We start from the raw sequence: 27,386 nt of genomic DNA on the forward strand, positions 1-27,386 counted from the left end.
GAGAGGGGAGACTGCCTTTTGATCACTGGTGGGATCTCTCTGCTACGGAGAGGGGAGACTGCCTTTTGATTGCTGGTGGGATCACTCTGCTACAGAGAGGGGAGACTGACTTTTGATCACCGGTGGGATCACTCTGCTACAGAGAGGGGAGACTGACTTTTGATCACTGGTGGGATCACTCTGCTACGGAGAGGGGAGACTGCCTTTTGATCGCTGGTGGGATCGCTCTGCTACGGAGAGGGGAGACTGCCTTTTGATCACTGGTGGGATCACTCTGCTACGGAGAGGGGAGACTGCCTTTTGATCACTGGTGGGATCACTCTGCTACGGAGAGGGGAGACTGCCTTTTGATCGCTGGTGGGATCGCTCTGTTATCAGAGAGGGGAGACTGCCTTTTGATCACTGGTGGGATCTCTCTGCTACGGAGAGGGGAGACTGCCTTTTGATTGCTGGTGGGATCACTCTGCTACAGAGAGGGGAGACTGACTTTTGATCGCTGGTGGGATCACTCTGCTACAGAGAGGGGAGACTGACTTTTGATCGCTGGTGGGATCACTCTGCTACAGAGAGGGGAGACTGACTTTTGATCACTGGTGGGATCACTCTGCTACGGAGAGGGGAGACTGCCTTTTGATCACTGGTGGGATCGCTCTGTTATCAGAGAGGGGAGACTGCCTTTTGATCGCTGGTGGGATCACTCTGCTACGGAGAGGGGAGACTGACTTTTGATCACTGGTGGGATCACTCTGCTGCTGAGAGGGAAAGGCCTGCCATTGGGCCCAGAGAATGTTACCCAGGTTTTCTACATTTTGGATATGGACTTGGACTATAGACTTTTTTCCAGTCTTATTGTTTTTTATGTTCTGTGTTTTTTGCCAGATCTTTCTCGATTTGTTTGTGTGCGAGGGCGGTGGATTGGAGGGGGGGGGGGGCCGATGAGCCTGTTCCATGTTTGTTAGTTTTTTTGCGTGGGGAGGAGGGAGTTGGTGGTTGCTGATTGTGCTGCCTTTCTTTTCTTTCTTGGTTTTGTGGTGATCTAGAGTAGAAGAACTTTAGAGTTGTACACTTTAATAATGAATGAACCTTTGAAATAAGTAGACCATTTTAAAGTTATTTTCAAAGGAATTTCTTATATTTGAGATTTATTAAGAATGGGATATCAAGTGATAAACCTATCCTTAGCTGTGTTGGGTTACTGCTGACAATTAACAAGTAGTAACTCATAAACCAAAGTATAAAAGTGCAGAAGGCGCAAGGAGAATGTTTCAGGTCAAAGATTCCCAGCATGTTGTGCCTTGACAGACTTGATATGGAAGAGCCTTGATCCAAAATATTGATGGTCCATTTCCCTCCATGGATGCTGCTTGAGTTTCCCCCAGTACCTTTCTTCTGGCTCCACTGCAGATGGCGCTGAGGGAAGTTCACTGAAGTGCAGCCAACAGCTAAGGAGACAAGTCAGTGTCCACTCAGTGGAAGACAAGCTGGACTGCAAATGTCTGTGGCTGCAGTTGCGTGAGATCAGGAACTGTTAGGGCCTGTTCTTGTAGAAACATGGCTCCAGGATAACATCCATACACAATCAATCTACAGGCCATAACTTGAACGTCTTGGACTGTGTTATTATCATTTAAAAATTCTATAACTACGTTTTTCTGCTATCAAAATTCTAAGTGCTATGGACTGTGTTTGACTGTTGGTTCTGAGTTTTGCCTTGACCCTGGAAGAACACTGTTTCGTTTGGCTGTATTCATGTGTATAGCTTAATGACAATTAAACTTGGACTTGAACTAGGGTACGGGTCAGAACCTACAGTGAAGTACCAGACAAATATTTTTACACTAGGAACACTCTGAACTTTCAGCCACAAGTCCCCATGTGTAATAGATCCAGTCAGAGACAGTGTTGAGCCTTGTCCTTACAGGAATTGGAAAGCCAAGGAATGGCTGCTGATCATCTCCATTACACAACAGATGTAGGATCAAGAAATTGTTTTCTGAAAATGGGGTCGTGTGCTGCCCTTGTATTCCCAACTACTTTAAACCGCAAACAGACCCAAACACATTTGGAAATGGAACAGCTAGCTGAGAAGATTAATGTACAACAACATTTTACACGCTCCAACAATCCATTTACAAAGGAATTAAGAAAACCCCATTCGTCACCTCTGAAGGTCAAAACTGTCAAAGTCAAAGTGAATTTACTATCAAAGTACACCATACGTCACTGTAAGCAACTTCCAGATTCATTTTCTTGCAGGCATTTACAGGAGAATAAAAAATACAACAGAATTTATGATAAACTATACAGAAAGACTGATAAACACTGCAAGAGAAGACAAATTGTGCAAAATTATATAAAATGTGCATATATATGTGTTTGTGTAGATATTTATTTATAAACATAATATTGAGAACATGAGTTATAGAGTCCTTGAAAGTGAGGCCATAGGTTGTGGAATCAGTTCAGTGTTGCGGTGAGTACAGTTATCGCCTCTGGTTCAGAAGCCCGATGGTTGAGGGGTAATAACTGTTCCTGAACCTGGTTGTGTGGGTCCTGCGGCTCCTGTACCTTCCTCCCAATGACAGCAGTGGGCAGGGACCATGGCCTGAATGTGGGGGTGTCTGATGATGGACCCTGCTTCCTGTGAGTGCTCTCTGTGTAAGCACGCTCAGAGATGGCAACATTGCACATTTATATTCCCCAAAGACTTGACCAATCTTCCCATGTTTCTCCACACCACAGATGCAAACAGCACTTTATAAAAGGAAATCCTTTACAAAATAAGTAGCTCAATTTTCATGACAAAAGTCTTACTAAATTATGCACTTTAAGAGCGGAAGTTTGACATAGATCGCACATTCCTTGTGCTACGACTCTCTCACCTCTCTGCCAGCAGGACACCGCATTAGCTCCCACACATCCATTTCAATACAGTCAGCATCTCAAGATTCAACTTTAATTCCCAATGAGACACTGTATTGTGTAGCGGGAGAGAGAGTTTAAAAGAAGTGAGTGGGGCAGTTGACACATTTTGCATACCACAGTTCCTAAGGAAATTTTGATTGGACATAATTATGCACTTGGCAAAGTTCAATAAAAAGAGGGTAGGTTTAAGCAGAGCAGCCATTGTGTGAGCGGGCCGGTGTTACAGTGGGCAGTGAGATTTTAGTGAGGAGATATGTCGGCCATAGATATATCTTTTCATTATTTATTCTTTCTTTCATTCTTATTGCACATTTCGAGCAGTGGGGATGCCTGGTGGGATATTGGAATGCTCCCCTGTGGGGTGTGGGAAGGCAGGGAGATCTCCCGTGACCTTGATAACTACACCTGCGAGAAGGGCAGCTTCTAATGGAGCGTGTTAAGGAGTTGGAGCTGGAACTGAATAAACTCCGGATCATTCGGGAGGCTGAGGGGTGGACAGACAGAACTTACAAGGAGGTAGTTCCAGGGTCCAGGATATCTCAAATAGAGTTCACAGCATTCACTGGAGAGCCAGTGGTCACGGTCCACATTGGTACCAATGATCCTACCTCACTGTACTGTGCAAAGGCCTGAAGTGTATGAACAGTAGTTAAGATCAGGTCTTTACTGTATCCTGGTCCATTGGACAATAATAGGCATTCACTCATGATCAATGTCTCTGTTGCTCTCTCTCTGTAGGTGCTGCCTGGCCATTTCTATTCCAATCACAAACAAGAGAAAATCTGCAGATGCTGGAAATCCATGCAACACACACCAAGTTTCTATATCTATTTTTATTCCTAGTTCACATTCCTGGCACCCACACTTCTATGGTGTGACATCAGACGATAAGCAATTATTTCTTTACTTAGAGATACCGCACAGAACAGGCCCTTCTGGCCCAGTGAGTTGCACCGCCCAGCCACCTACCGATTTAACCACAGCTCAATCACAGGGCAATCTGCAATGAACCTACTAACCGGGAGGAAACCCATGCACACATAGCAAGGTACATATAACTGCTATGCTACTGTGGTGCCCCTATTTCTGGCACACTGTTCCATCCCTGACTCTCGCACACATTAAATGGTGCGAGGTTTACACAGAAAGAATACGTTAGGGTGCATTTATAAGACCCACAAGACCTTGGGTTGTCCTTGCTCAAGACCGTTAACACCGGCTGGGCTTCGGTGGGATCAAACCAATGATAATGAGGAAGAGTTAAGATAATTTCCAAAGAATAGAACTGTTCATATTAATTATATAGATGTCCAACGATTGGCCAAGGTGCAAAACACAGAACAAACAGTCACACTGAACGTGTAGCAGAAAAATATACAGTTCCCAAAAAATAACCATGCCCAGGTCCTTGACGATCATGGCCTGTAGATGGATGGTGCACGGATTTTGTCCTTGAGCCACGTCTCTACAAGAACAAGGATGCAGCAGTTCCTCATCTCGCACTAGTGCAGCCGCACAGGAACAAAATCCACTGGCACCAATAACATTGCAGTGTTAAATGGGAGGTCTTGATGCTTCTAGTATCAAGAAGGCAGTGAAATTTAGCAATGTGTTCCTTTTTTCCAAACACACTGGCAATGATGGCAGCCCATTTATCTGACGCGAGACTAGTTAATAGTCTTATAGCAGCAGGTTAGAAACTGACCTTGAGAACGGTAGTATGTGTTTTCATTTATAAGAATATTAAAAGAAAAAAACACATGTGTATAATAATGAAACCTAAACACAAGCGATCCTGCAAGAGAGTCCTTTTGAAGGGTCTCAACCCAAAATATTGACTGTTTATTCCCTTCCATAGTCACTGCCTGACCCAACAGATCATTCTACACCCTCATCATCCTCTGAGTGAAGACATTATCCCTCATGGCCCCTTAGACATTTCACCTTTCACCCTGTGTCTATGACCTCTAGTTCTAGTCTCACTCAATCTCAGTGGAAAAAGCCTGCTTGCATTTACCGTATCTATATCCCTCATAATTTTGCATACAATGGCTTATATTTTGTTAAATTTGCTGGATCTATTGAGATATAAAATACCATTGGACCATGGATTCTACAGTGAAACTGATTGAAGGGATTGTCCTATGACGAACAGGCAAACATCAGCTCACAAGAAAGAAAAGTCAAAGCATTACTGTAGACAGAGGAGCAGAATTTGTCCATTTGGCCCATCGAGTCTGTTCTGTCATTTGATCTTGGTTGATATATTAGCTCTCTCAGTCCTATTCTCCTGCCCAAACCTTTGCCACCCTTACTAATCAAGAACATAACAACTCAATGACTTGGCCTTCACAGCCATCAATGGCAATGAATTCCACAGATTCTCCACATGCTGGCTAAAGAATTTCCTCCTCATCTCTGTTCTAAAGAACACCTAGAAATGTGATCACATGATAACTTTGCTTGTTCTCTTCCTGATGTGGTTTTGGTGAAGAAGGTAAATGTTGAAGGTGAGTTACATGGTGTTTGTGATCTTCACTTCAGGTCCTGTACGTTTCTGAGAGTCCAACACGGAGGGGAGCAGGTCAGGTGTAATGACAGCAGTTCCACGGTGTTCAGCTGTGCTCGTAAGACCCTTACCCACACACGATGTCAGAGAAACTTAAACACAAGAGATTCTGAAGATGCTGCAGTCCTGATGAAAGGCCTCGAACTAAAACGTCAAGTGTTTATTTCCCTCCATAGATGCTGCCTGACCAGCTGAGTTCCTCCAGCATTTTGTGTATTTTTCTCTGAATTTCCAGCATCTGCAGAATCTCCAGCGTTTAAGACGTGTGGCCTGTAGTTTGATACCAGCACATCATGGAGCTTTGACCTCATGTCAGCTTCACAGATTCTGAAGCAGTTCTGCTTGCTTAGTTATTCAGAGAAAGAGCACAGAACGGACTCTTCCGGTCACCCAGAAACCCACCCACCGATTTAACCCTCGCCTAATCACAGGACAATTTACAAAGGCCAATTAACTTACTAACCCATACGTCTTTGGACTGTGGGAGGAAACCAGAGAAGAGTTATGTGCAGACCCCAAACAGTAGTAGGGATGTGGCCTACAATTTAAAAAGGGAGATGGAAAATGCATGGCAAAAGGGCAATGTTAAAATAGTCACGGGGGATCTCAATATGCAGGTAGATTGGGGAAAACAGGTTGGTGCTGGATTCCAGGAGGGGGAAATTCTAGAATGCCTACATGATGGCTTTTTAGAGCAGCTCACATTCAAGCCCACCTGAAGATCAGCTATTCTGGATTGGGTGTTGTGCAATGAACTGGAATGGATTAGAGAGCTTACGGTAAAAGAACCCTTGGGGAAAAGTGATCATAATATGATCAAATTCACCCTGAAATTTGAGAAGGAGAAGCTAAAGTCAAGTGTATCAGTATTACAGTGGAGTGAAGGGAATTACAGAGGCACGGGAGAGGAGTTGGCCAGAAATGATTGGAAAAGAACACTGGCAGGGATGATGGCAGAGCAGCAGTGGCTGGAATTTCTGGGAGCAATTCAAAAGGCACAGGGTACATACGTCCCAAAGAGGAAGAAGTACTCCAAAGGAAAGATGACACAACCATGGCTAACAAGGGAAATCGAAGGCAACATAAAAGCCAAAGAGAGGGCATATAATAGAGTAAAACTGGATCAACCAGAGGAAAGCCACATGGTCACAGAGAGAACATACCATCTCCTTACAGAGGATGCTGATCTCCAACTAGTCATAGCATTGCTAAGCTATTACTTTTTATATATATTTCTTATTGTAATTTATAGCTTTAAAAAATTATTATTGTGTAATACTTGGGTGGCGGGTTTGAGATATATCCATAAGATCATAAGATATAGGAACAGAATTAGTCCATTTGGCCCATCGAGTCTGCTCCACCATTTCCAATGGCTGATCCAATTTTCCTCTCAGCCCCAATCTCCTGCCTTCTCCCCGCATCCCTTCAAGACTCACCAGTCAAAAATCTATCAACCTATGCCTTAGACATACATAAAAACTTGGCCTCCACAGCTGCCTGAAGAAGAATTCCACAGATTCACCACTCTCTGGCTAAAGAAATTCCTCCTCATCTCCATTATAAAAGGACGCCCCTCTATTCTGAGACTGTGTCCTCTGGTCTTAGACTCTCTCACCATAGAAAACATCCTTTCCACATTCACTCTGTCAAGGTCTTTCACCATTCAATAGGTTTCAATGAGGACAACCCTCATTCTTTGGAATTCCAGTGAATACAGGTCCAGAGCCATCAAACATTCTTCATATGACAAGCCATTCATTCCTGAAATCATTTTCATGAACCTTCTTTGAACCGTCTCCAGTTTCAGCACATCCTTTCTCAGATAAAGGGCTCAAACCTGTTCACAATACTCCAAGTGAGGCCTCACCAGTGTATTATAAACTTTCAACATTACATCCTTGCTTTTATATTCTAGTCCTCTTGAAATGAATGCTAACATTGCATTTGCCTTCCTCACCACAGAGTCAACCTGCAAATTAACCTTTTGGGAATCCTGCACAAGGACTCCCAAATCCCTTTGTGTCTTAGTTTTTTGTATTTTCTCTCCATTTATAAAATGCTCAACCCTTTCATTTCTTCTACCAAAGTGCATGACCATACATTTCCTGACAATGTATTCCATCTGCCATTTCTTTGCCCATTCTCCTAATCTGTCTAAGCCCTTCTGTAGCCTCTCTACTTCCTCAAAACTACCTGCCCCTTAATCTATCTTCATATCGCTTGCAAACTTTGCAACAAAGCCATCGGTTCCATCAATCAAATCATTGACATATAATATAAAAAGAATCGGTCCCAACACAGACCCCTGTAGAACTCCTGCCAATCAGCCACTGCTTTATCCGTACTAGAATCTTTCCTGTAATACATGGGCTCATAGCTTGTTCAGCAGCTTCGGATGGCATTCTTGTCAAAGGCCTTCTGAAAATCCAAGTACACAACATCAACTGATTCTCCTTTGTCTAACCTGCTTCTTACTTCTTCAAAGAATTTCAAGGGATTTGTCAGGCAAGATTTTCTCTTGAGGAAGCCATGCTGACTACAGCCTATTTTATCATGTGCCTCCAAGTACCCTGAGACCTCATCCTCAATAATCAACTCCAACATCCTCCCAACCACTGGCCAATAGTCTCCTTTCTTTCTGCCTCTCTCCTTTCCTGAAGAGTGGCATGACTTTTTCAATTTTCCAGTCTTCCGGAACCATGCCTGAATCTAGTTATTCTTGAAAGATCATTATTAATGCCTCCACAATCTCCTTAGCCACCCCTTTCAGAAATCTGTACACCATCTGATCCAGGTGGTTTATCAATCTTTAGCCCTTTCAGTTTCTAAAGAACCTTCTCTCTGGTTATGGTAACTTCAGACACTTCATGACCCCCGATACCTGGAACTTTCATCACACAGCTGGTGTCTTCCACAGTGAAGACTGATGCAAAATACTTACTCAGTTCATCTGCCATTTCCTTGCCTCCCCCATTACTCCCTTTCTAGCATCATTTTCCAGCGGTCTGATCTCCACTCTCACCTCTCTTTTTCACTTTATGTATCTGAAGAAACTTCTGGTATCTTCTTTAACATTCCTGGCCAGCTTACTTTCGCATTCCACCTTTACCTTCTAAATGACTTTTTTAGTTGTCTTCTGTTGGTTTTTAAAAGCTTCCTAATCCTCTAACTTCCCACTAATCTTTGCGCTATTATATGCCCCCTTTAGCTTTACCACAAGAAGTGTAAGGTGGTCCTTCCCTCCGCAAACCTGCGGGTCACCCTTGAGCAAGCTTAGCCCCCGATCAGGGTCACGTGAAGCCATGGGAGCAGCTGGTGCAAGTGAGAAGAGGGCATGTCCTAGGTGGTGAGGGCTCTAATGGGCACTGCCTTTTGAGGATGTCCTCACAGGCCTCTACTCTGGACATGAGTGTCCTGCGATGGAGACCAGAAAGATCGCCCGGCACTGGGCTCCTGAACTAAACATTCACTGGTTTTCTGCAGATTACCTGACACACTCATCAAGCTCTCGACAAGTGATTCACGATGAGCTGTGATCTCACCGAACGGAGGAGTGAAATCAATCTCCGAAATCTACAGCTCCATACCCCAGTGCACTGCAAGAGTACTCTGCCTAAACACACTTCAGTCCTGTTTAATGCCCATTCTAATTCTGTCTGAGATGAGATCTCATTTTAATCCTGAATAGAATCTTCAAATTCAAGTTCCAGTTTAATTGTCATTCACCCACACACATGAATAAAGCCAAACAAAACAGCATTCCTCCGGGCCCCTGCATGAGGGGTACAAACAAAACAGCATTCCTCCGGGCCCCTGCATGAGGGGTCCAAACAAAACAGCATTCCCCTGGGCCCCTGCATGAGGGGTACAAACAAAACAGCATTCCTCCGGGCCCCTGCATGAGGGGTCCAAACAAAACAGCATTCCCCTGGGCCCCTGCATGAGGGGTACAAACAAAACAGCATTCCTCCGGGCCCCTGCATGAGGGGTCCAAACAAAACAGCGTTCCTCTGGGCCCCTGCATGAGGGGTCCAAACAAAACAGCATTCCTCTGGGCCCCTGCATGAGGGGTCCAAACAAAACAGCATTCCTCTGGGCCCCTGCATGAGGGGTACAAACAAAACAGCGTTCCTCTGGGCCCCTGCATGAGGGGTCCAAACAAAACAGCGTTCCTCTGGGCCCCTGCATGAGGGGTCCAAACAAAACAGCGTTCCTCTGGGCCCCTGCATGAGAGATCCAAACAAAACAGCATTCCTCCAGGCCCCTGCATGAGGGGTACAAACAAAACAGCATTCCTCTGGGCCCCTGCATGAGGGGTACAAACAAAACAGCATTCCTCTGGGCCCCTGCATGAGGGGTACAAACAAAACAGCATTCCTCTGGGCCCCTGCATGAGGGGTACAAACAAAACAGCGTTCCTCTGGGCCCCTGCATGAGGGGTACAAACAAAACAGCATTCCTCTGGGCCCCTGCATGAGGGGTACAAACAAAACAGCGTTCCTCCAGGCCCCTGCATGAGGGGTACAAACAAAACAGCGTTCCTCCAGGCCCCTGCATGAGGGGTACAAACAAAACAGCATTCCTCTGGGCCCCTGCATGAGGGGTACAAACAAAACAGCATTCCTCTGGGCCCCTGCATGAGGGGTCCAAACAAAACAGCGTTCCTCTGGGCCCCTGCATGAGGGGTACAAACAAAACAGCGTTCCTCTGGGCCCCTGCATGAGGGGTACAAACAAAACAGCGTTCCTCTGGGCCCCTGCATGAGGGGTCCAAACAAAACAGCGTTCCTCTGGGCCCCTGCATGAGGGGTACAAACAAAACAGCATTCCTCTGGGCCCCTGCATGAGGGGTACAAACAAAACAGCATTCCTCTGGGCCCCTGCATGAGGGGTACAAACAAAACAGCGTTCCTCTGGGCCCCTGCATGAGGGGTACAAACAAAACAGCATTCCTCTGGGCCCCTGCATGAGGGGTACAAACAAAACAGCGTTCCTCCAGGCCCCTGCATGAGGGGTACAAACAAAACAGCGTTCCTCTGGGCCCCTGCATGAGGGGTACAAACAAAACAGCATTCCTCTGGGCCCCTGCATGAGGGGTACAAACAAAACAGCGTTCCTCTGGGCCCCTGCATGAGGGGTACAAACAAAACAGCATTCCTCTGGGCCCCTGCATGAGGGGTACAAACAAAACAGCATTCCTCTGGGCCCCTGCATGAGGGGTACAAACAAAACAGCGTTCCTCTGGGCCCCTGCATGAGGGGTACAAACAAAACAGCATTCCTCTGGGCCCCTGCATGAGGGGTACAAACAAAACAGCGTTCCTCCAGGCCCCTGCATGAGGGGTACAAACAAAACAGCGTTCCTCCAGGCCCCTGCATGAGGGGTACAAACAAAACAGCATTCCTCTGGGCCCCTGCATGAGGGGTACAAACAAAACAGCATTCCTCTGGGCCCCTGCATGAGGGGTCCAAACAAAACAGCGTTCCTCTGGGCCCCTGCATGAGGGGTACAAACAAAACAGCGTTCCTCTGGGCCCCTGCATGAGGGGTACAAACAAAACAGCGTTCCTCTGGGCCCCTACATGAGGGGTCCAAACAAAACAGCGTTCCTCTGGGCCCCTGCATGAGGGGTACAAACAAAACAGCATTCCTCTGGGCCCCTGCATGAGGGGTCCAAACAAAACAGCGTTCCTCTGGGCCCCTGCATGAGGGGTACAAACAAAACAGCGTTCCTCTGGGCCCCTGCATGAGGGGTACAAACAAAACAGCGTTCCTCTGGGCCCCTGCATGAGGGGTACAAACAAAACAGCATTCCTCCAGGCCCCTGCGTGAGGGGTCCAAATAAAACAGCATTCCTCCAGGCCCCTGCATGAGGGGTCCAAACAAAACAGCATTCCTCCAGGCCCCTGCATGAGGGGTACAAACAAAACAGCATTCCTCTGGGCCCCTGCATGAGGGGTACAAACAAAACAGCATTCCTCCGGGCCCCTGCATGAGGGGTCCAAACAAAACAGCATTCCTCCAGGCCCCTGCATGAGGGGTCCAAACAAAACAGCGTTCCTCCGGGCCCCTGCGTGAGGGGTCCCTAGTCTGTTTGCATCTCAAATTTTTAAATCTTCTCTCCATGTAGAAAATGGTCTAAGCCTTCATTCCTTCTACCAAAATGCATGACCATACACTTCCCTATGCTGTATTCCATCTGCTACTTCTTTGCCCATTCTCCTGATCTGCCTAAGTCCTTCTGTAGACAGCCTGCTCCCTCAACACTACCTGTCCTTCCACCTATCTTCATATCATCCACGAACTTGGCCACAAAGCTATGAATTGTTATTCAAATCATTGACAAACAATGTGAAAACAAGTGACCCCTGCGGAACGCCACCAGTCACTGGCAGCCAATCAGAAAGGGCCCCTTTTATTCCTATTCTTCGCCTCCTGCGAGCCAGCCAATCTTCAATTCACGTTAGTATCTTGCTTGTAATACCATGGGCTTTTAACTTGTTAAGCAGCCTCATGTACGGCACCTTTCGAAAATCCAAATAAGCCAACATCCACTGATTCTCCTTTGTCTATCCTGCCTGTTGTTTCCCAAAAAATTCCAGTGGATTTGTCAGGCAAGGTTTTCCCTACAGAGAACCATGCTGACTCCTGAGACCTCATTCTTAATCACAGACGCCAGCACCTTCCCAACCACTGAGGTCAGGCTAACTGTAATTTTGAAATGAAATTTCATGTTATAACTGATAATAAGACATCTGCTGAAGCCAGTGCTCCCAGTGTGACATCCTCTGCATCGATTAGACCTGATCTAGATTGAAAACTGCTTTTTCGAATGCCTTTGCTCTGTCTGCCACAAGAGGTGGGATTTCTTGGTGGCCATCCATTTCAATTCCACTTCCCATTTCCATTCTGACATGGCCTCTCTACTGCCACAATGAGGTCCTTCTCAGGCTGGAGGAGCAACACCTCATATTCCATCTGGGTACCCTCCAACCTGATGGCATGAACATCGATTTCTTCAACTTCTGTTAATTCCCCCCCCTCCTCTGCTTCTCTATTTACCATTCTAGTTACCCCTTTCACCCTTTCTCTTCTCCTTGCCTCCCTCTGGTGCCCCTCCGCCTTCTCTTTCTCGCACGGTATACTCTCCTGTCCTATCAGCTTCCTTCTTCCCCAGCCCTTTACCCTTCCTACCAATCACCTCCCTGCTTCTTACTTCATCCTCCCCTCTCCCACCCACCCAGCTTCACCTATCACCTTCTCCCCAGCTCCCAGCACATTCTTGTTCGGGAATTTTCCACCTTCGTTTCCAGCCTGAAAAAAATCGCAGTTTATTCCTCTCCTCAGATGCTCCCTGATGTGCTGAGTTCCTCCAGCATTTTGTGTGTGTTGTTCTGGATTTCCCCCATCTACAGAATCTCTTGTGTTGTTTATAATAAACCTGGCTTTAATTTTATCTTCCCCCCAGGCCCTGGAATTGTCGAATACCGCCAGAATAACTTGTGCTCCCATTTCTCAGAACGGTAATCCTTGTGGCCATCGGTAGATGGTAGAGTGAAGTGTCGGGAGCAAGCAGAGCTGGGAGCGGTACAGGTGACAACTGTTGCATTATTTTGGATATTCTCAGAACACGGCAGCAACTACAGAGAAGCTGCCGAGAAAATGAGGCTTTGCTGCCCTCTAGTGGGGTTCATTGGCAACAACACCAAGTTCTCTATGCGGAACATTCGAATACATACATACATATCACACATACAGTGCAACCCTGAGATTCGTTTTCTTGCGGGCATACTCAGTAAATCCAAGAAACAGAATAGAATCAGTGGAAGACCGCATCCAACTGGATGGATGAACAACCAATGTGCAAAAGACAACACACTGTGCATCTACAATTCTACTACTACCACTACTACTACTAATAATAATGAACTTTGGAGTAAATAAAGTGCAGGACATAAAGGAAGGTGCAGTAGAGCTAACTGAATACAAAACAGCATCAGGATACAACACAGCCGACAGATAAAAATGAAACATATAGGTATCTGGGATATCAACAAGCAAAGAAAATGGATCATCGTGTGATAAAGGGAAAAGTTTTGACAGAATTTACTGCAAGGCTTAAGAAAATCTGTCAAACAGAGCTCAATAGTAAAAAGTATAACAAAGGCAGTAAAACTTTCGCTATACCCATATTAACACATTTTTTTGGCAAAATATCTTGGTCCGAAACCGATCTGGAAAATTTACAAAGAAAAATATGAACTGAAATGACAAATTTTAGAAGACATGACGTACATTCAAGCACACTTACATTAACACTCCCTGGGACAGAAGAGGCAAGGGGAAGAACAGACATTTAAAAATTACGCGTTAAATAAAACTTCTAAGGATATACTTCCATCAACGAAAACAGGATTCAACACTCCATGTGAACATATGCAATTCTGATAAGAAGTACACACCACGAAACTTAAATGAAAGCACAACCCAGAAAGATGAAGAAATTATCACTACTGAAGAAAAAGTTAATCAATGGAAGAACATGACCCTCCATGGAAGATATCCCCACGATCTGAGCAGGCAAGATGTTGACAAGGAAGGTTTGAATGTCTGGCTGAGAGTGGAGGCACATACAGTATCAGGATCCTACAACAGTTTTACTCAATCTGATTACTTACACAGACACAGTGAAATAGCAAACATCGTTCACCAAAATCCGCTTTAACATACAAACTCATAAAAGACACCATACCTTACTATAAGTACAAGTCGATCCAGTTTTAGAATCAGTGTCCCACAAATTTTATTACGACTAATCCATTATTACAGATAAGACGATCTATAATATCCGTCCAGATACAATATAACAGGATGGACAAACAAGAACAACTTATCTAATCGATACAGCTGTTCCAAACACACATAACTCACAAAAATCAACGTGGAAAAACACCAGAAATATGCTGAATTAAAAGAGGAAATTGAAAGACTATGGATCATGAACAGGGTACAGATCGTCCCGATAGTAATATCAACAACTGATATCATCCCAAAGTCATGACACAATAGCATTAAACAATTTGGTCTACACAGCAATATCTATGTAAATCTTCAGAAAGCCACAATATTAAACACCACTAGAAAAGTCTGAATGTTCCCAGCAATTGACAAATGAGTGTGCTTGGCTATGCCTGTACCTCAGGTTTTACCAGCTTGAGCTGAGAAAAAATACAAATATTATAATAATATTAATAAATAAGCAATAAATATCGGGAACATGAGATGAAGAGACCTTGAAAGAGACTCCATAGGTTGTGGGAACATTTCAGTAAAGGGGTGAGTGAAATTGAGTGAGGTTGTCCTCGCTGTTTCAAGGGCCTGATGGTTGAGGGGTAATAACTGTTCTTGACCCTGCTGGTGTCTTCCCGATGGCAGCAGCAAGAAGAGAGCATGGCCTACGTGGTGAGGGTCCCTGATGATGGAAGCCGTTCCCTGTGACAATGCTCTGTGTGGATGAACTCAATGGAGGAAGGAGTCTATCCCATGATGGACTGGGCCGTATACACTACTTTCTGTTCAAGGACATTGGTGTTTCCGTACCAGGCTGTATGCAGCCAGTCAATACACTCTCCAACACACATCCATGGAAGTTTGTCAAAGTTTTAAATGCCATGCTGAATCATTACAATATTCTAAGGAAGTAAAAGTGCTGCTGTGCTTTTTTTCATAATTATGCTTATGTACTGGGCCCACCTCGGAAATGATAACAGCAAGGAATTTAAAATTGCTGACCCTTTCTGCTGAAGAGTTTTCAGTGAGACAGACGCTGTGCTTGAGCCTGGTAGAATACAGTATCAACTCTGAGGCTTTTTTATCTTCTGCCTCGTGGGAGGGTGGCGAGGGGAGAATGACCAGATTGGGGGGGGGGGGGGGAGCCCTTGATTATGGTGGCAATAGGAAGTGTAGACAGAGTCCTTGGAGGGGAGGGAGATAGACTAATGTCCGAGCTCTCTGCAGTTCCTGCAGGCTTGGACAGAACGGTGATGTGCCAAAATAAACTTTATTCATAATAAAAAATGATTAACAAGAACAAATATGTAATGACTTTTCATTCTTACATTCACAGTCAATGCTTTCAGGACTGTTGCCTCTGATGTGCCCCCTGGGGTATACTACTACAATGATTGTGGGTCTTCTTCTTCATCCAGCCCAGCCCCTCCCTCTCCAGGAGTGCAGGAACCCTACACTGCAGACCTTCCGTCATTACAGCTGAGGGTCCAGCCTCCCCTGCTCATCGTAGAGTTGAGTCTCGTAGTTATCAACTTAGTTAATTAATTGATGCATTCCTTAATAGTGTAATCTCATAGAACCGCAAATCCTTTCAGCATACAAGCAAAATACTCATCTCCACTAACAAGATAGCAACAGTACGCTGGAATAAGTATTTAATATTTATAAGATTCAAGATTGCTTAATGTCATTTCCAGTACGCAAGTGTAAAGGAGAATGAAATAATTGATACTCCGGATCCGATGCAGCACAAAAAAACAATAAAGATCACAATAATAATAAAAACACAATAAATATAAATACATTAGATAGCTTAACATAAGATATATATTTATTTGTGTGTGCGTATATATTATGTGAACATATATGCAAAATAATATATCATTTTCAGTGTTCTTATGTTGTTTCATGAAGGATTCATCCTTCTGCGAATATTGAACACGAGCAGATTACACACAGTCAGACCTTGTTAACAATATTAATCTGTTAATCCTCAAAATACATTCCTCATTCTGCCGACCTCCTCTAAGCCTCCACCACATGAAATGCTTTTTATTCGTATGAAAAAGCAGCAACAAATTAAATAAAAAACATTGACTTACTGTGTAGTTCTCAAACGGTTGAAAGACTTGTCTATCCTATAACAGAAAAAAGCAGAGAATTATGGCATTAATTATCATTTTCAAGTCTTCATTTCAATTTCAAGTTTATTGTCATCTGATTGCACATATATACAACAAATGAAACAATGCTGCTGGGGAACATAAATTGTTAATGTACAAATCTGATTTTGTAACTCAGATGTTTTAATAATCTTGGCTCTACCTATGTGGCCTTGAACAGGAGGAGCAGTGTTAGATTTAATAAATCACTGGCAGTACCTTCGCATATCAGTTAGCCTAACACTTCACGGTTCCAGCCATCACCAGTTGGAGGTAATTTCTGCCGCTGTCTGCAAGCAGTTTGTACATTCTCCCTGTGACGTGCGGGAGGAAACTGGAGCCAGGAGATTTAGTTTCCACCCACATTCAAAAGCATGATGACACCTGTGGACTCCCCCCAGCACATACCCAGAGAGTGTTGGTCGTTAACACAAACAAAACATTTCACTGTACATATATGTGACAAATAAAGTTCATCTTAAATCTTTAATATTTAATCAAGTTACACCCCGTCCCAAAGCAAGATCTTGACCTAAAACATCGTCTGTTTACTCCCTTCCATGGATGCTGCCTGACCTGCTGAGTTCCTCCTACATTTTGTTTGTGTTGCTCTGGATTTCCAGCATCTGCAGAGTCTCTTGTGTTGAAAGTGAAACAGCTCGTTTCTGCAGCTGGATTTCCGAAATTACAATATACCGAAGAATCGCTTGCTTTTAATCTGGGATTCAACATTATCCATTACTATGATACACTCTGCCATCGTACTGCCTTAAACTAAGAGAAGAAAAGTTTAGAGAGTTTAAGATCATAAGACATAGGAACAGAATTAGGCCATTCAGCCCATCGAGCCTTCTCTGGCATTCCATCATGGCTGATTTATTATTCCTCTCAACTGTATTCTCTTATCTTTTTCCTGTAATTTTTCGATGCCCTGACTACTTAAGAACCTATTAACCTCTGCTTTAAAGATACCCAATCACTTGTCCACCACAGCAGTCAGTGGCAATGAATTCCACAGATTCACCACCCTCTGGCTAAAGAAATTCCTCCTTAACTCTGTTCTAAAGGGATATGCATCTATTCTGAAGCTGTGCCTTCTGGTCCTAGACTCCCCCACTATAGGAAACATCCTCTCCACATCCACTCTATCTGTGCCCTCTGGTCCTAGACTCCCTCACTATAGGAAACATCCTCTCCACATCCACTCTATCTGTGTCCTCTGGTCCTAGACTCCCTCACTATAGGAAACATCCTCTCCACATCCACTCTATCTGTGTCCTCTGGTCCTAGACTCCCCCACTATAGGAAACATCCTCTCCATATCCACTCTATCTGTGCCCTCTGGTCCTAGACTCCCCCACTATAGGAAACAATCTCTCCACATCCACTCTATCTGTGTCCTCTGGTCCTAGACTCCCCCACTATAGGAAACATCCTCTCCACATCCTCTCTATCTGTGTCCTCTGGTCCTAGACTCCCTCACTATAGGAAACATCCTCTCCACATCCACTCTATCTGTGTCCTCTGGTCCTAGACTCCCCCACTATAGGAAACATCCTCTCCACATCCACTCTATCTGTGCCCTCTGGTCCTAGACTCCCTCACTATAGGAAACATGCTCTCCACATCCACTCTATCTGTGTCCTCTGGTCCTAGACTCCCCACTATAGGAAACAACCTCTCCATATCCACTCTATCTGTGTCCTCTGGTCCTAGACTCCCCCACTATAGGAAACATCCTCTCCATATCCACTCTATCCAGGCTTTTCAATATTCGGGAGGTTCAATGATCCTCCTTCATTCTTCTAATCTCCGGTGAGCGCAGGCCCAGAGTTATCAAATGCTCCTCATATGTCAAGCCTTTCATTTCTGGGATCATTCTTGTGAGCCTCCTCTGGACCCTCTCCAATGCCAGCACATTGTTTATTCAATAAGGGGCCCAAAATTGCTGACAATATTCACAATGCCACCTGACTAATGCCTATAAAATCTCAGCTTGCTCCTCTGATTCAGCCGGAGACTTTGTCCTTGCCCAAAGCTAGGCTTGTTTTGCGTTGTCAGTTCCACGCCACTCGTCCATTTAGTTCTGGTGCTACAGCGATAAATGCTTCCATAGAGTTGTACAGTAGCCACTTTGTAACATTGCCAACAGTCGACACAGTGACTGCCACTTTTCCAAATACACATTAAAATATGAGGTTTTTTGACAACACTTTCTGCTGCAATATTAACCATCTAGATTTACCAATATTACAGTCTGAGAGATTATTGTAAACTATCGTTATGTTTATCACACAGAGAGGGAGTTTCAAAGTTCAAACTGAAGTTGACCTGGGGCTCCAGTCGGCTGGCGTTTACAGGATTCCCTGTGAATGCGGAGCAGTGAGTTTCGGTCAGATGGGAAGCACAGTGGAATCTTGCAGGAAGGAGCACAGGAGGTGTACCCGTCTGGATTATCCAGAGAAATTGGCAGCATTCACAATGGCCACAGGATTGACTTAGATGCCACAAAACCACTGTGCCATGCCAACGGCTTTTGGGACTGCCTGGTAAAGGAAGCCATCGAAATAAAGGGAAAGAATTTTAACAAAGACGAAGCTTTCACCCTGAGTAAGAAAAGGAATTTGATTGTAAACAAGGTGGGAGAGAGGAGACCTGATTGGATGAGGACTAACCAATCAGGAGGGACGGAATACAGGGGTATAAATGCCACTGGACTAGACATGCCCAGGCATCACCCCCGATGAAGATGGCAGGGTTTGTCATCGAAATGTTGGTTAGAATTGATACCTGTACCTGACCTGAAGCCCGAGAAGAGTTTATTGATCATCAACGCTGGGAAAGCACTAGATCCTTTTTCAAAGTAAATTTATTATCAAAGTATGTATAGATCACTATTTAGCACCTTGATATTCACTTTCTTGTGGGCATTTACAGGAAACAATACAGTAGAATTTTTGAAAAACTGTACATAACTAAAACAGACGAACAACCAATATGCAAAAGATTGTGCAAATATTAAATAAAAATAAGTAAATTAATAATACTAAGAACATGAGTTGTCGAGTCGTTGAAAGTGAGTCAATAAGTTGTGGGAACAGTTCAGTGTTGGGGTGAGTGAAGTTGAGTGAAGTTATCCCCTCTGGTTCAGGAGCCTGATGACTGAAGGGCGATAACTGTTCCTGAACCTGGTGGTGTGGGACCTGAGGCTCCTGTACCTTCTTCCCAACAGCAGCAGTGAGAAGAGAGCCTGGCCTAGATGGTGGGGGTCCCTGATGAAGGACGCTGCTTTCTTGTGGCAGTGTTCCTTGCAGATGTGCTCAACGGTGGGGAGGAAATGGCCTGTCCACATCCACTCTGTCTAGGCTTTTCAATATATGATAGGTTTCAAAGAGACCCCTCCCACCCCCTGCACCTCATGCTTCTGAACTTCAGCAAGGAGAGGCCCAGAGCCATCAAACACTCCTCATACGTTAACCGTTCCATTCCCTGGGTTATTGTGCAGCTCTGCAGGACCCTCTCCAATGCCAACACAACCCTTCATAGATAACAGGCCCAAACCTGCTGCCAATACTCCGGATTCAGTCTGACCAATGCTTTATAAAACATTGCACCTTTGTTTTTATATTCTAATACTCTAAATATGAATGTTAATATTAGGCTTGCTTTCCTTACTGCAAATTAACCTTTAGGGAATCCTGCACCGGGAATCCCAAGTCCCTTCGCACCTTTGATTTCTAAATTTGCTCCCCATTTAGAAGACAAGGTATGCCTTTATTCCTTCTACCAAAGTGCATGATCAAACACTTCCCTACACTGCATTGCATCAGCCACTTCGTTGCCCATTCTCCTAATCTGTCTAAGTCCTTCTGCAGGCTCCCTGCTTTCTCAGCGTGATCTGCCCCTCCACCTACCCTGGTATCATCAGCAAACTTGGCCACAAAGCCATCATCGAAATCTTTGACACATAAAGTAGAAAGAACCAGCCCCAACACAGCCCCTGTGCAACACCACTAATCACCAGCAGCCAGCCAGAAAAAGCCCCCTTCATTCCCACTTGAGGGGTGCTGAGGGGCTATGGAGGCAAGTAGCTGATGTGTAGGTAGTGGGTTAATGGGTGGAATGGTTGATCAGACTGACCTCTTGGGGAAAGTGACTGCTTTTCGATCGATGGTCCTGGCGTGAATGCTGCGTAGTTTCCTCCCTGATGGAGACCGTGACAAACAAAGTACTATTGAAGCAAATAAACCAGCAAGGGTTGTTCATCTTTATACGTGTACAATAGAGTTCAATATATACATTGTGATGTGCTAACAAACTTTCCAGGTTCCACTGTGTCCGTCTCAATTCAGCAATAAGATGCTTTCTTTGCACCCACAGCAACTGGATTCAGACAATATATGCTGCACTGTTTCGTGACAAGTCCCCTCCCTACAAATACCCATATCATGCATAGTAATCATGCAAATCATGTATATTAATTCTGAACAAGGAATTATTCAACCTAGTATATCCAATACATAAATGTGGAATATAACTTCTTCCCTCCTTCTATATCTCCCAGTTGAGCTCTCACCATCACCTGAATTTTATATAGGTAACTACCTTCCTTTCTTTTGCTTATCCCAACGTTGTTGCCTTAGCAATCAAATATACTTTGTAAACTATGGCTTTCACCTTCCCCTTTATACAACGGCACCATTAAAATTATATCCTTAATTATAAATGATTGCTTGACTAGAATTTCTGTCACTTCTTTCCCTTCAACCCGCAGCTAACCTGTCTGAAATTTGTTGACTAGTTAGTAAGTCGAAACCTCTGCTGGACACAACTGGAATTTAATGCAGGTCATTGCAAAACAAATCACCAGCCCAAAGCAGTGGGTGAAGCTACATTCTGTGCTAAGATCATTTATCAAGTGCAAACTGCTGACAAATGAAGGCCAAACCTGAGTCACTGAGGTGTTACATGAGAGGCCACCTTCGGAATCAACCACAGATCAACAGGGGAAACCAGGGGATGCATTCAATTAACGTTAAATGAAAAAATTACTCCACTTACTGTTAATAAACTCAAAAGATTCTACAGTGCTAACCCACAGAAAATGCTGGAGGAGCTTAGCAAGTCAGACTGCAACTATGGAAATGAGAACAGTTGGTGTTTTGGGCTCCGGCCCTCTCTCAGGACTGGTCAATATACTGTTACCCCTTCAGTAGAGCCTGCACCAATACAAAACAGGAACATCCCACCCACCCTGCTCACGGTCTGTTTGTCCCACTCCCAGAGGCTACGTAACCATATAACAATCACAGCACGGAAACAGGCCATTCCGGCCCTCCTAGTCCGTGCCGAACTCTTAATCTCACCTAGTCCCACCTACCCGCACTCAGCCCATAACCCTCCACTCCTTTCCTGTCCATATACCTATCCAATTTTACCTTAAATGACACAACTGAACTGGCCTCTACTACTTCTACAGGAAGCTCATTCCACACAGCTATCACTCTCTGAGTAAAGAAATACCCCCTCGTGTTTCCCTTAAACTTTTGCCCCCTAACTCTCAAATCATGTCCTCTCGTTTGAATCTCCCCTACTCTCAATGGAAACAGCCTATTCACGTCAACTCTATCTATCCCTCTCAACATTTTAAATACCTCGATCAAATCCCCCCTCAACCTTCTACGCTCCAATGAATAGAGACCTAACTTGTTCAACCTTTCTCTGTAACTTAAGTGCTGAAACCCAGGTAACATCCTAGTAAATCGTCTCTGCACTCTCTCTAATTTATTGATATCTTTCCTATAATTCGGTGACCAGAACTGTACACAATATTCCAAATTTGGCCTTACCAATGCCTTGTACAATTTTAACATTAATGTAGCATCCACACCAGGACCATCAGACTCAAGAACAGTTCCTTTCCCCAAGCAGTAAGGCTGATCAACACCTCCACCCACTAACCCACCCCTCCACACCCCCAACCACCACTACTTTATCATTTCCTGTCAGTCACCTTATGTGCCAGACACTCCTGTGCCGAGCATCACTTTATGGACATACAATCAAACTATGTATATATGCTAATGTATTTACATTTATTATGTTTTTATTATAGTGTTATTAATCTTATTGTGTGTTTTTGTTGAATCGGATCTGGGGTAACAATTATTTCACTCTCCTTTACAGTTGTGAACTGGAAATGACATTAAGCAATCTTGAATCTTGAACAAGGCTTCTGGAAATTCTTTATAAGTTAACAACCTGAATTTAAAATCCAATTAAATTTAATTGAAGTAATCACAATTTGAAAACCACAAACTGATCGTTGTGGGTGAGTGTAAATGCACATTTCACTTTCTATTCTGATGGCCGAGCAACGAGCTCAGATAGCACAGTTTCATGTTTAGTCGTCACTGCAAAATTGCCTCTGTTTCACTAATTAAGCTGATGTCTTTGAAATTGTGTTCACAAATGCAATGCCTCCTCCGGAGCGTTAAACTTCTTCAGATCCTGCAATGAAAACATGTGCTACAAAAAACAATTGCTACTGGTTTGCTTACGAGCAGTGTGGAGCTGAGAACAGTACAGCCCAGGAACAGGCCCTTCGGCCCACAATGTCATTCTGAACCAATTAAACTAGTGATCAAATGGCCAGCTAAACTAATCTCTTCTGCCTACACAATGTCCATATCCCTCCATTTGCCTCATATTCATGTGCCTGTCTAAACATCCCTTAACAGTCTAATGTTCCTGCCTCTACCGCCACCCCAGACAGCATGGTCTGGGCACCCGCCTTGCCTGTGTAAAAAACATCTGTGTAACCACATCTTCTTTGCAATGACCCCCTCTCACCGTCAATGTATGCCCTCTGGTATCAGACATTTCAACACCGTGAAAAAGATCCTGTCTGTCTACTCTATCTAGAATCTTCTAAACCTCCCCTCAGCCTCTGCTGTTCAGAACAAACAACCCAAGTTTGTCCAACCTTTCGTTATAGCAGACGCCCTCTAATCCAGGCACACCCTGGTGAACCTCGGCTGCACCCTCTCCAAACCCTCGACATCCTTCCTATAACGGGGTGGCCAGAACCGTACTAGCAAATAGAGTTAAAATTATTATATTTTGCTTATATCTATTAATAATTATATTATATTAATAATTATTATTAGTTGTTAGCAATGGTGTACAATGTTTCAATCGGCAAAATATTAGGTACATGGCTTTGCGCATCTGATGAGATGTTAACAGTGTCTCACTCCACTCTGCGGTCGTCAGATTTAGAAGTGAAGATGCAGCAGCCGGCCAGTGTCTGGAACCGACAGTTTGAGAGGCACACAGCACGAATACAGGCCCTTCAGCCCAAATAGCCCATGCTGACCACAGTGTGCCCACAGCAAATCCCAACTTCATGTGCTTGGCCCACTTTTCTCTAATCTCCACTCCTCCATGTACCCCAAACTCCACCATGTACCCCCAAACCACTGTCTGCCCCGAACTCCTCCTCTCCATCTACCCCCAAACTCCATCTACCCTCAAACCCCACCTCTCCACCCACCCCCAAACCCCATCTACCCACTAATCCCACCCCTCCACCCCCCAAACCCCACCTCCATCTACCCCAAAGCCACCCTCCTCCTACCCCAAATCCCACCCCTCCACCCACCCCAAGCCCCACCTCTCCATCTACCCCCAAACTCCACCCCTCCATCTACCCCCAAACCTACCCCTCCTCCTACTCCCAAACCCCACCCCTCCACCTAACCCCCAAACTCCACCTCTCCATCTACACCCAAACTCCACCCCTCCACCTACCCCCAACCTCTACCTCTAAACTCCACATACTCCCAAACTCCACCGTTTACCCCAAAACTCCACCTGTTCATCTACCCCAAAACTCATAGTTCCTCTATAAGGGGATCTCCTATGAACAAACGGACAGACAGGCCATGGGATGGCCTTTGTCACTGGCTATTGCTGATTTCTATATGGAGGTCTCTGAGGTGAGGGCTCTGAGTTCATTGTCCTTACACTCCCAATGCTTCTTCAGATAAATTGATGACTCCTTTGTAGTTTGGCCTCATGGACTTCAGGCACTCCAACAGTTCCACAATCACCTGAACAGTAAACATCCAAACATTCAATTTACGATGGAGATGGAGAAGAATGGTTTCCTCCCGTTCTTGGACATTCCAATATGATGGAAACCAGACAGTAGCCTCGGATATGGCGACTATTGGAAACCCACTCACACAGACTTGTACCTTAACAATAACAGCCACCATCATACCTCCCAACATAGGATGGTTCTTTCTACTTTGATTAACCGGGCAAAAACTATTTTGGACCAGAGAGTCTCCACGAGGAAATAAAATGATTGTCCACGATGTTCCTACAGAATGGCTACAAGGAAATCCTTTGGGCCATGAAACGGGTTGACAAAAGAACCTAACAACGACCTGTCACTACCGCCTGTCTTTCCTATATTTCCACGGTTTCTGGAAGGGTCACCAGAATCCTGAAGAAATACTGGTTTAATACCTTCCATAAAGCCGTAAGGAAGCTCAAGTCACAGTTTATGAGGGTCAAAGATAACCTGGGAGTCAGGACGGCTGGGGTTTACAGGATTCCTTGTGAATGTGGAGCAGCGTATATCGGCCAGTGGAATCCTGTATGAAGGAGCACAGGAGGTGTATCCATTTGTGTTAGCCAGAGAAGTCAACAGTAAAACATTGCATTCACAACGGCCATTGGATTGACTTTGATGGCACAAAACTACTGTGCCATGCCAGTGGCTTTTTGGGACTGCCTGCGGAGGAAGCCACTGAAATAAAACTAGAAGAAAAGATCTTTAACAAAGACAAAGGTCTCGTTCTAAGTAAGAACTGGAATTTGATTGTAAACAAGGTGGGAGAGTGGAAACCTGATTGGGTGAGGACTGACCAATCAATAGGGATGGACGACAGGGATATAAATACCACCTGACCAGACAAGCACAAGCCTCATCCCTGATGAAGATGGCAGAGTTTGTCATCGAAGTGTTGGTTAGAATTGATACCAGTACCCAGCTGGAAGCCCGAGAAGAGTCTACTCATGTCTATTTTTTGTTCTAATTGTCTTCACAACGATTCAGGAGCAGCTTTTTCCACTCAGACATTCAATTTCTGAATGGATATTGAACCCTGAAACCTATGCTTTTCCTGTGAACGTTGTGGTCCTGATGCTCTGAGCCTGTGATGCTGCTGCAGGTAAGTTTTTCATTACACCTGTGCACACATGGATTTGTGCAGGTGACACTAAACTTTGGTAAAAGGGAGTAAGATTGGCAGCACGGCCTATCAAGTCTGCTCCATCATTTCATCATGGCTGATCCATTTCCCTCTCAGCTCCAGTCTCCTGCCTTCTCCCCGTATCCCTTCATGCCCTGACTAATCAAGAATCTATCAGCCTCTGTCTTAAGTATACCCGATGACTTGGCTTCCACAGCCGTTTGTGGCAGTGAATTCCACAGACTCACCACTTTCCTGTCAGATCTGTTGCTGGGAAAGTTGTCTGCCCCAGTGTCAAAACAGGTGAGGACCCCCACCATCCAGGCCAGTCTTTCTTCCCAGTCTACCATCGGCAGGAGCCTCAATTCCCACACCACCAGGTTCAGGAACGGTCATTACTCTTCAACCATCAGGCTTCACTCACTTCAACACTAAACTGATTCCACAACCTACAGACTCACTTTCAGGGACTGTAGGACGTATGTCCTCGGGATTATTTATTTATTTATTTTTATTTGCTCACTTTGTCTTTTTTTTGCTCACTGGTTGTTGTCAGCCTTTGTGTATGGTTTGTCATTGATTCTATTTTATTTCTCTGTTCTACGGAGAATGCCTGCAAGAAAATGAATCTCAGGGCTGTTTACAGTGACATCTGTGTTCTTTGATAATAAAATTACTTTAAACTTTGACCACCACAGTGTGTCTGCTATTGCTAAACACAAGAGGTTCTGCAGATGCTGGGAAAGCAGAGAACACTCAGAAGGTGCTGGGGAACTCAGCAGGTCAGGCAGCACCTACGGAGGGAAATAAACAGTTAACATTCCGGGCTGAGACCCTTCATCAGGTCTCGACCCAGAGTTTTAACTGTTTATTCCCCTTCCACGGATGCAGCCTGACTTGCTGAGTCCCTCCAGCATTTTAGAGTTATAGGACTGGGAGGAAATCAACGTGCTCGCAGGAAGAGGCATACAAACTTGCCTATAGAGGACACTGGAACTGAACTCGGAACTCCGAGCTGTAATAGTGTCATGCTGATCGCTCCGCTCCTGTGGCTGCCATTACTGCTGCTCACAGCTGAGTCAGCCTGCTTTGTCCTTTGTGGCTGGGCAGGGTCACAAGCTGCCAGTTCCCAGCTAATCTGGGAGTGCAGATCTGATAAGGAGTGGCTGGCAGCCACACCTCTGGGTTGTCAAGGTGATGTAGTGGTTGGCGTGACACTATTCCAGCTCGGTGCGTTGGAGGTCAATTCCCATGCCGTCTGTAAGGAGGTACGTTCTCCCGCGTTTCCTTTGTGTGCTCCGGCTTCTTCCCACGGTCCGAAGAGGTCTGGGTTAGTAGATTAATTGGTCATTGTAAATTGTCCTGTGATTAGCCTGTTTTTAAATCAGTGGCTTGCTGGGTCAGACAGGCCTTTTCTGCGCTGTACCTCTGAGTAAAAGTATAGAATGATTTCCGTCACGCAAGGTAACATTTTTCTTGCATCATACACCAATCCCTTTTATCTGAAAATGGATTGAAATGCAGCAGGCACACCCCATACAAACAGCTGGCTTGATCAAGGCAGAAGGGACCTCAGAGTGGGCCACCAACCACAGCCTGCAACCTCGCGATTGATGTTGCTGTTGGCTACAAGCACACACGTCACTGCGCACTGCCCTGGGTGTCCACTGGAT

The 27,386-nt window shown here is 44.8% G+C and overlaps 1 protein-coding gene and 1 long non-coding RNA gene across 10 annotated transcripts in view; one reads left to right on the forward strand and one right to left on the reverse strand.

The window, feature by feature from the left end:
• rap1gapa (RAP1 GTPase activating protein a) overlaps nucleotides 1-27,386 on the reverse strand; it is a 529,693-nt gene that overhangs the window by 351,020 nt on the left and 151,287 nt on the right. For 7 of the 9 annotated variants that reach the window (XM_073032373.1, XM_073032371.1, XM_073032357.1 and 4 more), the window contains exon 2: nucleotides 16,388-16,423. Coding sequence is in view for 5 of the 9 variants with exons in the window: in XM_073032357.1 (XP_072888458.1) it covers nucleotides 16,388-16,423 (36 nt within the window). In the remaining 4 variants the exon portion in view is untranslated. Of the gene's footprint in view, nucleotides 1-16,387; nucleotides 16,424-16,666; nucleotides 16,690-27,386 lie in introns of those variants that run through there. The other 2 variants (XM_073032358.1, XM_073032380.1) reach the window with 2 other exon arrangements.
• LOC140718495 (uncharacterized) overlaps nucleotides 26,924-27,386 on the forward strand; it is a 33,662-nt gene continuing 33,199 nt past the window's right edge. The window contains exon 1 of the long non-coding RNA XR_012096701.1: nucleotides 26,924-26,981. This is a non-coding gene — a long non-coding RNA (uncharacterized lncRNA). The remainder of the gene's footprint in view (nucleotides 26,982-27,386) is intronic.

This window comes from Hemitrygon akajei, chromosome 29 (genome assembly GCF_048418815.1).
Source record: "Hemitrygon akajei chromosome 29, sHemAka1.3, whole genome shotgun sequence".
Classification (NCBI taxonomy): Eukaryota; Metazoa; Chordata; class Chondrichthyes; order Myliobatiformes; family Dasyatidae; genus Hemitrygon; species Hemitrygon akajei.